The sequence below is a fragment of the Vipera berus genome (genome assembly GCF_964194415.1).
Source record: "Vipera berus genome assembly, chromosome: 2".
NCBI lineage: Eukaryota > Metazoa > Chordata > Lepidosauria > Squamata > Viperidae > Vipera > Vipera berus.
The window spans coordinates 105129526-105142552 of NC_138203.1; the positions used below are offsets into that span (position 1 = coordinate 105129526).

Here is a 13027-nt window from a genome sequence, read left to right on the forward strand (position 1 = left end):
CTATCCCAGCGGCGATGATGTTTTCTGTGCTGCCTCGGACTGCTTGTGTTGGCAACGGCGTCTTCGGACCGCTTCAATGGAGCAACGGCGACAGGTGGTCCTTATACCGTTTTTGGACCGTTTTAGCGGCGGTGATGACGCTTTCAGACCATCTCTTCTATCTTGGCCCGTCTACCCTTCTGCCTGAATATATACATCTATTAACTTTGCCTACCTCCCCCTCTCCCCTTTGGATTCGGTCGGTCCTGGGTACCAGCCACGGTGGGAGAGTGGCTGACTTTTACATCTGCAGCCCCATAGAGGTGGGAGCTCTATGGGGCATGCCTACCCAGAGTATATCTTTGACCACCCCCAGGAACAGAGTTGCAACCTGCCGTGAGAGGGCGGGGGTGGCCTGTTTACTGGGGCACCCAACTGAGTGGCAGTGCAGTTGGGTGTGGATCCAGATATTTTCTTTTCCGGCCTTTGACCCTCCTATGGACATGATCACCTCCGGGACTGCCTATTCTGGACTTGCTGGACTAACATGCAACAATATACTAGCACGGACTTGCTCGCCCTCAGGGGTGCCCCCCTCGCCTGGGTGCGACCCGCCTCTTTAAATCCTAACCTCGATGAAGGGCCCGAGTTTTGGGTCTCTGAGAGATGGCTGGGCAGGGGCAGGGGCCGTCAACATAAATTTAATAAGCGGCCCCTGATTACGTTTTTATCAAAAAAATTTACGGGGTTGGGGAGAGGGGTGGGAGATGGGGGTTGTCAGGCTATGGGGGGCGGCCAATCAACCATAGTTCAGGCCAGACTTGGGTCTGACCGCGCGGGGGGAGAACGGGGGGTCGTCTCCGGGGCTCATGAGCGGGTCGTGGGATTACCAATTCCCACGACGGGGAATGGCAGCAGGCGGATAGACAGGGGGCCATATCGTTACCGGGAGGGCCGTCTCGGCTATTTGCAAGCGGTGAGGCGCTCCGACCCTCTGCTTCTTTCCCGAGGTTCCGGGAGCGAGGATGTGCAGCCTCCTGAGCTCCGGCTGGTGTACCTGAATGCCAGGTCCGTGGTTAACAAAGCTCCCCTTGTTAGGGATTTAGTTGAGGGTGAGCATGCGGACCTGGCCTGCATCACGGAGACTTGGTTGGGCCCAGAGGGTGGGGTCCCTTTGGTTGACCTTTGCCCACCAGGCTTCCGGGTGCTACACCGGCCTCGAGCTCAAGGTAGGGGTGGGGGTGTGGCGGTGATCATTAGGGAGACCTTATGTCCGCGGGAGACCACCGTTCCTCAGATAGTCGGGTGTGAGTCTCTCTTTGTGAGATTTGGTTCTGGGGCGCAGTTGGGCTTGCTGCTCGTGTACATTTCGCCTAGTCGCGCAGCGGCAGCCCTGCCCGAGCTGCTCGATATCCTCTCGGGGTTGGTGGTTGAGTTCCCCAAACTTATAGTTTTGGGAGACTTCAATCTACCATCCCTGGGAGGCTCATCTGAGCTCGCTCGGGAGTTCATGGCTTCCATGACGGCCATGGACCTGACGCAGGTAATTTCTGAACCAACTCATGAGGGAGGCCACACCCTTGACCTGATTTTTTTATCTGGACGGTGGTTGGATGATCTTGGTGGGGGCTTTCCATTTATTATGCCCCTGTCATGGACCGATCATCACCTCCTGCGGCTGGTCTTCCATTTTGCCACCCCCCGCCGTGGGGGTACGGAGCCAATTAGATGGTACCGCCCCAGACACCTAATGGATCCTGATAGATTCCAAGCGGCGCTGGGGTCCCCACCTGCCTCCATTACTCACAACTCGGCGGATGCCTTAGTGGAAGCCTGGGAAAGGGCAGCCACTGAGGCACTTGACCGGGTTGTACCCTTGCGGCCCCTGACCCGGTGCAGATCCCAGCGAGCTCCATGGTTCTCCGCGGAGCTCCGGGAGATGAAGCGTCGGAAACGGGGCCTAGAGAGCTGCTGGAGGTCCAGCCGATCTAAACCCGACCGATTGCGGTTAAGAACCTACATTAGGTCTTATCTCGCTGCGATGAGGGAGGCGAGGTGTAATTACTTCTCCACCCTCATCGCGTCCGCAGATAATCGCCCGGCCGCCTTGTTTAGGGTGACTCGCTCCCTTCTTAATCAGGAGGTGAGGGAGGATCCCTTGCAGGGTCGTGCCGAGGAGTTTAGTCAACATCTGTCGGATAAAATCGCTCGGATTCGGACCGGTTTGGACTCCAGCTGGGCAGAGTCTGGCGATCAGGACACGGGCGGTCCTGTCAATGTTATCTGGGAGGAGTTTGATTCTGTGACCCCTGATGAAGTGGACAGGATTATGGGGAAGCTGAGTTCCACCACATGTTTATTGGATCCGTGCCCTTCTTGGCTGGTTTATGCAGCTAGGGAGAGGACACGAGGCTGGGTCCAGGCGGTTATATCTGCTTCTTTGAGCGAGGGTTATTTCCCCACCGTCTTGAAGGAGGCGGTGGTGAGACCTCTCCTCAAGAAGCCTGCCTTGGACCCAGCTGTATTGAACAACTTTTGTCCAGTCTCCAACCTTCGCTTTCTTGCGAAGGTTGTTGAGAGTGTGGTGGCGCATCAGCTCCCTCTGGTCCTGGATGAAGCGGATTATCTGGACCCTTACCAATCGGGTTTCAGGCCCGGGCACAGCACGGAGACGGCATTGGTCGCTCTGGTGAATGATCTCTGGAGGGCTCGGGATAGGGGATATTCCTCTGTCCTAGTCCTATTAGACCTCTCGGCGGCTTTCGATACCATCGACCATGGTATCCTGCTGCGGCGTCTCAGGGGACTGGGAGTGGGAGGCACGGTTTTTCAGTGGTTCTCCTCCTATCTCCTGGGACGCTCGCAGTCGGTGTTGGCAGGGGGGCAGAGGTCGACCCCTAGGACTCTCGCTTGTGGAGTTCCTCAGGGGTCGGTCCTCTCGCCTCTCCTGTTCAACATCTATATGAAACCGCTGGGTGAGATCATTCGTGGTTTTGGAGTTGGGTATCATCAATATGCTGATGATACCCAACTTTTTATTTCGACCCCAAACCACCCCAGTGATGCCCTCGCTGTGATGTCCCGTTGCCTGGAGGCGGTTCGGGTCTGGATGGGGAGGAACAGACTTCAACTCAACCCTGACAAGACTGAGTGGCTGTACATTCCGGCTTCCCGGGACACCTGGGATGTTCCATCTCTTTCTATGGGGGGTGAGCTTTTACCCCCTGTGGATAGGGCTCGCAACCTGGGAGTCCTCCTAGATTCACGACTCACTTTGGAGGATCATATAGTGGCCGTGACTAGGGGGGCTTTTGCCCAGGTTCGCCTGGTGCGCCAGTTGCGGCCCTATCTAGACCGGGAGGCCTTATGTACGGTCACTCACGCGCTCGTGACCTCTCGCCTAGACTACTGTAATGCTCTCTACATGGGGCTTCCCTTGAAGACTACTCGGAGGCTCCAACTGGTACAGAATGCGGCCGCGAGAGTTGTCTTGGGAGTTTCCCGGTACTCCCATGTTACACCTTTGCTCCGTGAGCTGCATTGTTTACCAGTTGTCTTCCGGGTAAGGTTCAAGGTTTTGGTTATGATCTTTAAGTCCCTACATGGCATGGGTCCGCGATACCTCGAGGACCACCTGCTGCCGGCGTCGACTCCCCTCCGCCCTGTGCGTGCCCACAGAGAGGGCCTCCTCAGGGTGCCTCCGGTCAAGGAATGTCGACTGGTGGCCCCCAGGGGGAGGGCCTTCTCTGTGGGTGCTCCGGCATTATGGAACCAACTGCCGGTTGAGCTCCGGACGGCATCAGACCTCCGATCCTTCCGTCGCGGGTTGAAGACCCATTTATTTGAACTAGCGGGTCTGGCCTGATGGGGGTATATGGGTTTTTATAGGCTTGTTATTTTTTATCATTCTTGTTTTAACTTGGGCATTGATTTAATTGTTTTTTAATTTTTGTATTGTTATTTATACATGCCCTGTGAACCGCCCTGAGTCCCTTTGGGAGAAGGGCGGTATAGAAATCTCAATAAATTAAATTAAATTAAATTATTGCCCTCGATCTTTCCCAGCATTAGGCTCTTCTCCAGTGAGTCCTTCCTTCTCATAAGGTGGCCAAAAGTATTTGAGTTTTAGCTTCAGGATCTGGCCTTCTAAAGAGCAGTCAGGGTTGATCTCCTCTAGGACTGACCGGTTTGATCGCCTTGCAGTCCAAGGGACTCGCAGGAGTCTTCTCCAGCACCATAGTTCAAAGGCCTCAATTCTTTGGCGCTCAGCCTTTCTTATGGTCCAACTTTCACTGCCATACATTGCAACTGGGAAGACCATAGCCTTGACTATACGCACTTTTGTTGGCAGGGTGATGTCTCTGCTTTTTAGTGTGCTGTCTAGATTTGCCATGGCTTTCCTCCCCAGGAGCAAGCGTCTTTTAATTTCTTGGCTACAGTCCCCATCTGCAGTGATCTTGGAGCCCAGGAAATCACAATGTATAATAGCTATGAAATTCAGCCAACTTTGTTCAGAACGGCTCAATTACGTATGTCAAATTCGGGGGGGGGGAAGAGTTGAATTTGATTGGATGAACCGACGTATGGATCTTTTATCCCAAACAGGCAAGGATTTGAGCAGCGGGCGGTTTCGGGCAACTTCTGCTTCGACGGCCGAATTATAAAATACGTAATACTGTCACTTGGAGTTTAACCGGTACAACAAACGCGCATCCCAACACAGGAACAATCCACTTCTTCCCCAACAGGTCCCACCTTCAGACTCGGCCTCCTCAGCCACAAGCCAGAATTCTCGCGACTACACCCCGACCGGAAAACACGAATTCCGCCTCCCATTTTGACTGGCTAAGCGAGAAGCCAATCGTGGGAGCGCGCTCTGCGTAACGTCACCGCCGGGGGCGGGGTGGGGAGGCGGGCTCTCCCTGGTTTCTATAAAGGGTGCCTGGAGAGGGTGCCTCGCCGCCGCTGCGCTCTTTGACCTTCTGATCTCCTTCGGAGCTGCCGAGCAGACGGCCCAGACACCCCCATCATGGCACCGAGGAAATTCTTCGTGGGCGGGAATTGGAAAATGAACGGCGATAAGAAAAGCCTTTCGGAGCTCATCCAGACTCTCAATGAGGCTAAGGTCCCCGCAGAGACAGGTCAGGAGGATTTACCGCCGGGCCGAATGGGAAAAGGAAGGGCTCGCTGCCTTTTCGGGGGTGGGGGGGGTCCGTGAGCTCTGCCTAAAGGAGGCTTCCCCGGAAGCGCCTTAGCAATAGCAGCCGCCGCCGCCCCGTTTGCTTCGCTTGCATCCCCGTCGCTGTGCCCCGATTTCAAGCGGATCGGCTGCGGCCCTCGGGTGGGTTTCCTGGGCGTGGGAAAGGGGCCGGGCCTAATCCAAGAGCGCCTGCCTGTCCCCCTCTCCAATTAGCCCGGGCGGGAAAGCGGTTTCTTTTCTTTTCTTTTTCTTTTTCCGGCGGGCTGTTGCAGAGCATCCCTCGCGGAGGAGGCGCCCGCTGTTGCCACGCCTAAATAATATAAGCGCCCCTCCTCCCGCTTGTGTGGCCGCCTGCACGTACCGCGGAGGTGGTTTGGCTGTCTCGTCGTGGAGCTTTGCAAAAACGAATTGAGGGCAATTAGCTGTGGAGGAAAGCAGATTCTGGCTTGGGAGGGGGGGGGGAAAGCTATTTTTTCGATTTATATAGCTATCAACTCGCAAAACGACTCTGAAAAAACTAAATCACAGCATGTTACATTGCTAACACTTGTTCCTTGTTGCACAAAATCAGGCGCTGCAAATCCTGGTGAGCCATGGGTCTGTGCTGTTTATAATTTTTAACTGTACCTGCATCTGGGTTATAAGATTCAAGCCCAAATAAGAGAGATGATAAATTTAGCTACTCAAAGGTCTAAATTATATAGATTTATTAAAGTAAAATACATGAATCGTCTAAATAATCCATGATAACATTTCAAGGAACCAGTTTAGAATATCTTCCCTTATGAATGAATGGAAATTTTTTCCTTTGCTATTGGCAGTCCTATGAGGACTAGCCTATTTACAGCCCCAGCTTTGCCTAAATCACAGTAACATTCACATTTAAAGACTCCATCTGGTCTTTTTGAGAATGAAGCAATAAGATAAAAGGTAAAGGTTCCCCCGCACATGCGTGCTAGTCGTTTCCGACTCTAGGGGCCGGTGCTCATCTCCGTTTCAAAGCCGAAGAGCCAGCGCTTGTCCGAGGACGTCTCCGTGGTCATGTGGCTGGCATGACTAGATGCCAAAGGCACACGGAACGCTGTTACCTTCCCACCGTAGTGGTCTCTATTTTTCTACTTGCATTTTTACGTGGTGCTCATCTCCGTTTCAAAGCCGAAGAGCCAGCGCTTGTCCGAGGACGTCTCCGTGGTCATGTGGCTGGCATGACTAGATGCCAAAGGCACACGGAACGCTGTTACCTTCCCACCATAGTGGTCTCTATTTTTCTACTTGCATTTTTACGTGCTTTTGAACTGCTAGGTTGGCAGAAGCTGGGACGAGTAACAGGCACTCAACTCTGTTACACGGCACTCGGGATTCAACCCGCCAAACTGCCAACCATCTGATCAACAAGCTCAGCATCCTAACCCACTGAGCCACCGCGTCCCTATAAGCAATAAGATAAGGATTGCCAAATTACACTGCTTATGAACCTTCTTTCAGTTCTTGTAACTGAATCTAACATTGTTTTAAATGATACTAAGTGAAACAGATTGGCCAGCTGTCTTAAGAGTTGTGCAGAGTGGTGTTTCAATTGGTGTTTCTTAATACTAGAGTCCATTCTTTATAGGAAGATAGCATCCTGGCATGTTGAACAGTGAAGAAATCTCTTTTAATGCTATTTGCACAACCCAGCGAGAATGCCTCTGGTAGCAGTGACTTGAAAGTATCAGACAGAATCGGACCCTTCTGGCAAGTTCTCTGTGACACTATCCAATCAGAAAGGGCAAGGTGGATTGAAAAAGGAATGCAGTTTCTGAATTGATATTCTGAAGGAAATGTCAAAGGCTGTGGAGGAGAAAGATTCCTAAATATAGGTGTTAGGGTAGGGACTAAAAATACCAGCTACTGTAGTTGGAACTGGAAACTTTATCCGTATAGCTTGCTAAAGGTCAGGAGAAGGGATGAAGTATAAGAGACAATTTATTGACCCAGATACTCATTCTATTAATATCATTTCTATATTGTGTGGTTTGCTTTATTAGTTGGGTAAACTACATTTGAATGGGTCTACATTACTAATCTGTTGAACAGAATACCAAAACAATGGTTTGTCTCTTTCCTATCAATTTTCAGCCTAGTTAAAAAAAACTCAGTTATGGAGTTCACATTAAAAAAACCTTAAATATATTTCCTAAAATATAAGACATAAAGACAGGCCTATATTAATTATGAGGTTATAGTTCACTATTGTAAGAGGTTACTAGGTATAACTCATAGGCTTAGCTTTAATTTTTTTTTACCTTCTCTTGTTTCACTCATTCAGTAAATTTTCTTCCAGCTTTTATAACTGCATGGTACATACAAAGTATCATGTCTGTGACTTATCCACCTAAGTGGTAACAGTTTTAATTGATGGTAATCCCTTATGATCTTAAATGGAATGAAATGCTTCCCCATCCCTAGTGCAACGATTCATTTAATTTTCTGCTGTCTTTCACTTGTCTGTGGATTTTGGGCTCACATGTCCTATGCATGTCATAACTGAATAGAGGATTTGAATGCAAATGAATGAATAGTGAGTCTGTAATTGAAAGGGCATTTTAGGTTTCTGCTTTATTCCACATGATGTTCTTTTTCTTGTCCCAGAGGTGGTTTGTGGTGCCCCTTCCATCTACCTTGACTTTGCCCGTCAGAAACTTGATGCCAAGATTGGGGTGGCTGCTCAAAATTGTTACAAGGTACCCAAAGGAGCTTTTACAGGTGAAATCAGGTATGTTGTCAGAATTCTCAGGCTAGGGAAAGCCACATGTTTTAGCTAGCAGTGTGCTGAAAGCTCATTTTCTGCAATCTGTTTCCAGCCCAGCCATGATAAAAGATGTTGGCGTCACCTGGGTAATCTTAGGACACTCTGAGAGAAGGCATGTCTTTGGCGAGTCAGATGAGGTGGGTGATTTGCTCCTCTGAGTTTCTTTTCCCTATTCACTGCCGTCTATGACAGGCACTGGGCTTTTTATATCCACGATATATATCAAGCTTGTATAGGTTTCTTATATTGTTTCTGCCTCTTTTCAGCTCATTGGACAGAAGGTGGCCCATGCCTTGTCTGAAGGGCTTGGGGTCATTGCTTGCATTGGAGAGAAACTTGATGAGCGAGAGGCTGGTATCACAGAGAAGGTGGTATTCGAACAGACCAAGGTCATTGCTGGTAAGAGACCATGGGGGAACTAGGGAAGGAGTTTCAAACACACACACACACACACACACACACCTTCCTGACATTGAAAAGCTTCCTGTTTTTAAAAAATAAAGTTCCCACCAACTAGGGAGATTACAGTAATAAAATGTAAACATTTATTGCTGTTAAAGAAGTAACCAGACAATTTTAGATTAGGCATAAAATGCCATATAATTCGTGCTCAGAAAACCTTACATCATAGTTAACAGATCTTTTAGACAAATCAGAATGTGCTGCTTGTGTTAGTTGCTGGATATACTAATGCCCATAGAGCTCCAGAGTTAAAGGTCATTGCTAACTGTCCTTGAGTGTTTTCATTTGCATCACTTGTTTTCCACCTTTGTTGGCTGACCATGGAAATACATGGAGGGAAGCTGTAAGATACGGAGGAGGAGGAGACTATTCTTCTCCACTCTGCCATGTTGGGTTTTTCATGGTCTTAAAATTACATTTATTTGCTTTGGTTTTTTCCCAGACAACGTGAAGGACTGGAGTAAAGTGGTTCTTGCCTATGAGCCAGTTTGGGCCATTGGAACTGGTAAAACTGCAACTCCCCAGCAGGTATGAATGTGATTAGGGACATCCTGTTTTCAAACCTTGGGTCTCTCTTTAGGGACTCCCCAAATGAATAGCATCTCTTCACTTCAAGATGACTGCTACATGACAATACAACTTCTTAAAAGCCCACTTTTTTTTACCCACTTCCTCTTGCAGGCCCAGGAAGTTCATGACAAGTTGAGGAACTGGCTGAAGACCCATGTTTCTGAAGCTGTTGCACAGTCAACTCGAATCATCTACGGAGGTGAATAGAATCTATTCTCATCATTGCATAAAACTGTGGCAATAATTTGACAGTTTGTCTCTTGAGTGCAAGTACCCAATTTTTAGTGTCAGTGTAATAGAACATTGATATTTGACTGATTCATCTTTGTAAACCACATAGTCATGCATTGGGAATATTGCTTAATGATATCCTGCCAGATGGATGATACCCCCCTATCCACCCTCCTATACACACTGATTAAAATTGGGGTGTGAAAAATAGGTGTTTTTTTTTTAAAAAAAAGAATCATTCTAGATGATATTTTATGGGGAAACAAGCAGCTGAGAAGTGGCTTATATTAAGACTATAGATAGCTTCAAAAATGATTTGTAAGAAATGCATCTCATTCAGAGAAGCAAAGCATCTCTCTGTATTTGTTAAAACAACTTTGTTTCAGATTTCCCCCAAACATGGTGGGGAAAAATTGGAGCGTTCAGTCCTCTAAGTAAATTACAAAGCCTGACAGTTATACTGGATAGGTTTCTGATAGGATTTATTTAAAAGATTTATTTGCGTGCCTGTGCTATACAGTGTAATGCTGTGTGGCTAATAATAACCAAATCCATAAAATATACTTAGAAATACCCTCCCCCATTAAAAACCATCAAGCTGTAACCAAACACATAATAATTTGATTAGTATATGCCCTCCAGAGTTGCTTTTTGTGAAATTGATGACTATTCAAATGTGATAAATAGCAACCTTGCACCAACTGCGCCTGTGCTGGGTTCAATGCCTGTCCTGCCCCAGTACTGGTGGAAAAGTAGACCGACCTCCTAGGCAGGATAGGTCCTACCAGATGACATCACGTGGTAGAGGGGACCTGAAGCACGCCCATCCTGTTGGATCTGATGGGATGGGCAGATACCCTGAGAGACAACCTGGCTCTGTGCCATTCAGGACTTTAAAGATAATAACCAGCACCTTGAATTACATTCAGAACGTGAGAACCAGTGCAGCTTTAGGATACAGGTGACTCTTGGAGCTGTCACCAGTTGTGTGTGCCATTGCATTGTGGATCAAATGAAGCTTCTGGATGGTCTTCAAGGGTAGCCTCTAGAGTGCATTGCAGTATAAATAGACCTCACCAACAACCACTTGTTCAGCAACCATTCAAAGTTGGGACAGTGCTGAATGAATGAAACTTATTACTAGCCCTCAGAGTTCTGGCCATTGCACTGCCCCTGTGCTCACACGATTGCAATTCAGGTGCTTGGCAACTAGCTTGCACTTATGATGGTTTTAATATCCTGCAGCAATATGGTCACTATTTGTGACCTTATCTGCTAGCTTCACACAAGCAAAGTCAATGGGGAAGCCAGGAGGGAAGGTTGCAAGTCACTCTGGTAAATCCCTTCCCCTGCCTTCCTGTGAACTGTGCCCCACACTACATCCCTGGGCCTCTCTGCACTCAAATCAACCCACACCCTCTTTTTTCCCTGGCCTCCCTGCACTTGTATGGACCCACACCCTACTCTCAGTATCCCTGTGCTTGCAGCCTCCTTCCCTTGGCCTCCCTAGCACACTCAGCTACTCTACATTCACACAACACCCTCCTTCCCCAACTCTCATGCAACCTGCACCAAGCCTCTAGGTATCCCCCAGCCCCTCACGTGTGGCATCCCCACACACCTTATCTGAAATTCCCACCACTTCCCATTTAATGACTTGCATGTCTTGGGGTTATGACAGCAGCCAGGATTGCCATCACTAAGTGATGTGGTCATGTAATGGACTTTTCTACTGCATTGCTTAGCCATGGCAATCTTAGTTCCAATTGCCATCATAACTTGAGGATTGTCTGTATATCTCTTTCAGATTGTACTCTACTATATGCCTAAGCCCATCTGTTTAAACTGTAAATTCCATCTTTCCCAAAGCTTTGCATGGGGATTCTTTAGGAACATTACATTTAAAAAAATCTAATGGTGAAACACCTTGCATTTTCTGTTTTTACTTCTTGTATTTTACTTTCTGGAATTTTTTTCTTTTTTTTTAAATGAAATTTTATTCTTTCCAGGTTCAGTTACTGGTGGCAACTGCAAAGAATTGGCCTCCCAACATGATGTAGATGGCTTCCTTGTTGGTGGGGCTTCCCTGAAGCCTGAATTTGTAACCATCATAAATGCCAAACAGTGAAACCTGCTCTATAGAATCTGAAATAAAAAAAGCTGGAGGGAGAACCAACCCTAGTTGGAAGAGAAATACTGTAAAGATACACGTGCACTCAAGTGAAATGGCCTCACCTTCAATCCCTTTTCCCACCTTTTTCATTTACCTCTACTGCTGAATGTCGATGCCAATATATGAATATTGTGTTCCTTCATAAAAGCAATACTTCATTTGCTTCCTCTATATTGGTGAGGGGCTTCTGCCTTGGTCTTTAGTCCCTGTAAACTAGTTGAAGGCCTGTTTTCTTTCCACTCCAAACTTCTGCTCTAGAGGGCCATCTGCTTTGTTAAGGCATTCACCTCGTGGTTCATCTAATTTGGACTCATTGCCTGTAAGTTGTATATTCCTTCCATGTCTCCTAGGCCATTGGTAACTAGAAATAAACAAATGGAAAGTGGTGTGTAGGAACTATCATTGCTGTTTGAGGGGAAAACATCTCAAAAGGTTTTGGCGTACATAAAAAGTTTTTACACATTTCTAGAGAAAACATCGCTGAATTCTCATTCCTTACCACTCCTGGTTCTCTTTCAGTGAGTTAGGAATTGGAACTGTACATAAACTCTATGCATATGCTTAAGGGGAAAATGCCTGTAACATACTGTTTGAGGGCTTGGATTTCTGAAGATTTAAGGCAATGATAAGCATCAGGGAGAAATTAAAACCACCTTAATTGCTGGAAGTCCCATTGTTATCGTAACAAACTGTCTCATTTCTTTAATCTTTATTAAATATTTTTCCACAAAATGCAATTTATGAAGAGTAAAAATTTTAAAAAATGAGAACAAACATCAGAAAATTGACTTCTGACTTCCTTTGCAACAAAATTAACGTGTTGTTCAATCTCCCTCATTAATGTTACAAAATCCTTTTGGCCCCTTGTTTAGTCCTTGTACTTACATCAAATCTATAAACCACCTCACTTTTCTCTATTTTCAACAAAAAGTCCATAAAAGGTTTATTGTTTTATCCATGACAAACAGCTCAGTTTTGGCATATCTGACATCTTCACAACCCATTTCTCTATTGTGCATATAATGCTTGTCTCATTTCTCATGCGTGCTGCCAAAAGCAGAAATGTAAGCAATATAAGTCAAAGATATTTGCTGAATTAAGTGCTAAATTGAGCTTGATAACATTCAGGAACTAATCTGCAGGATTGGTGAAGAAAGTATCGTAGAGACGGCATCTTATCACAGCAACGGCACTTCGAAATCAACCTGCTTTGTACAAATTCTATCAAGGAGAAAATATGTTATATAATTCTGTTACTGAATTTGGATAAAGCTGCTCCTCTGTCTAAATCACTGTTTTTCTTGCCATGTTTGAAAAATACTGGTCTAGATGTGCATTTTTTGCATGCCCAGGTCAAAGACACGGTAATATTGGAAACTCCTGGTGCCACTTCTTGGACTCAGCCTGGGCTGTGATCCTGCCGCATACTTTGGCTCCTGTCCTAGATCTGTTGAATAGAGTAGACTACATTGTGGTTTGCATCTCACTGTGGTTTAATCAGAGAACAAACAACCTGTTGTGATGCTGGGTTTGTTTGAGGAGGGCTGTCAGTTAAAATATCTGTTGATTCAATGTGCTGGATTCAAACAACTCCATTAATATAACATCAAAAGGATGGAGC

At 47.0% G+C, this 13027-nt stretch overlaps 1 protein-coding gene across 1 annotated transcript; it reads left to right on the forward strand.

Annotated features, from left to right (window-relative positions):
* Positions 1 to 4898: 4898 nt before the first annotated feature.
* On the forward strand, positions 4899 to 11791 carry TPI1 (triosephosphate isomerase 1). Its single transcript, XM_081319421.1, has 7 exons — positions 4899 to 5120; positions 7811 to 7934; positions 8023 to 8107; positions 8237 to 8369; positions 8875 to 8960; positions 9114 to 9201; positions 11243 to 11791. The coding sequence occupies exons 1-7, from the start codon at positions 5009 to 5011 to the stop codon at positions 11359 to 11361; spliced, it is 747 nt and encodes a 248-aa protein (XP_081175547.1). The 5' UTR covers positions 4899 to 5008; the 3' UTR covers positions 11362 to 11791.
* Positions 11792 to 13027: the final 1236 nt, after the last annotated feature.

Coding starts and splice junctions, on each gene's coding strand:
- TPI1 (XM_081319421.1), top strand. CDS start 5,009: ATGGCACCGAGGAAATTCTTCGTGGGCGGGAATTGGAAAATGAACGGC. Junction 5,121..7,810: donor TAAGGTCCCCGCAGAGACAG/GTCAGGAGGATT, acceptor TTCTTGTCCCAG/AGGTGGTTTGTGGTGCCCCT. Junction 8,108..8,236: donor TCTTTGGCGAGTCAGATGAG/GTGGGTGATTTG, acceptor GCCTCTTTTCAG/CTCATTGGACAGAAGGTGGC.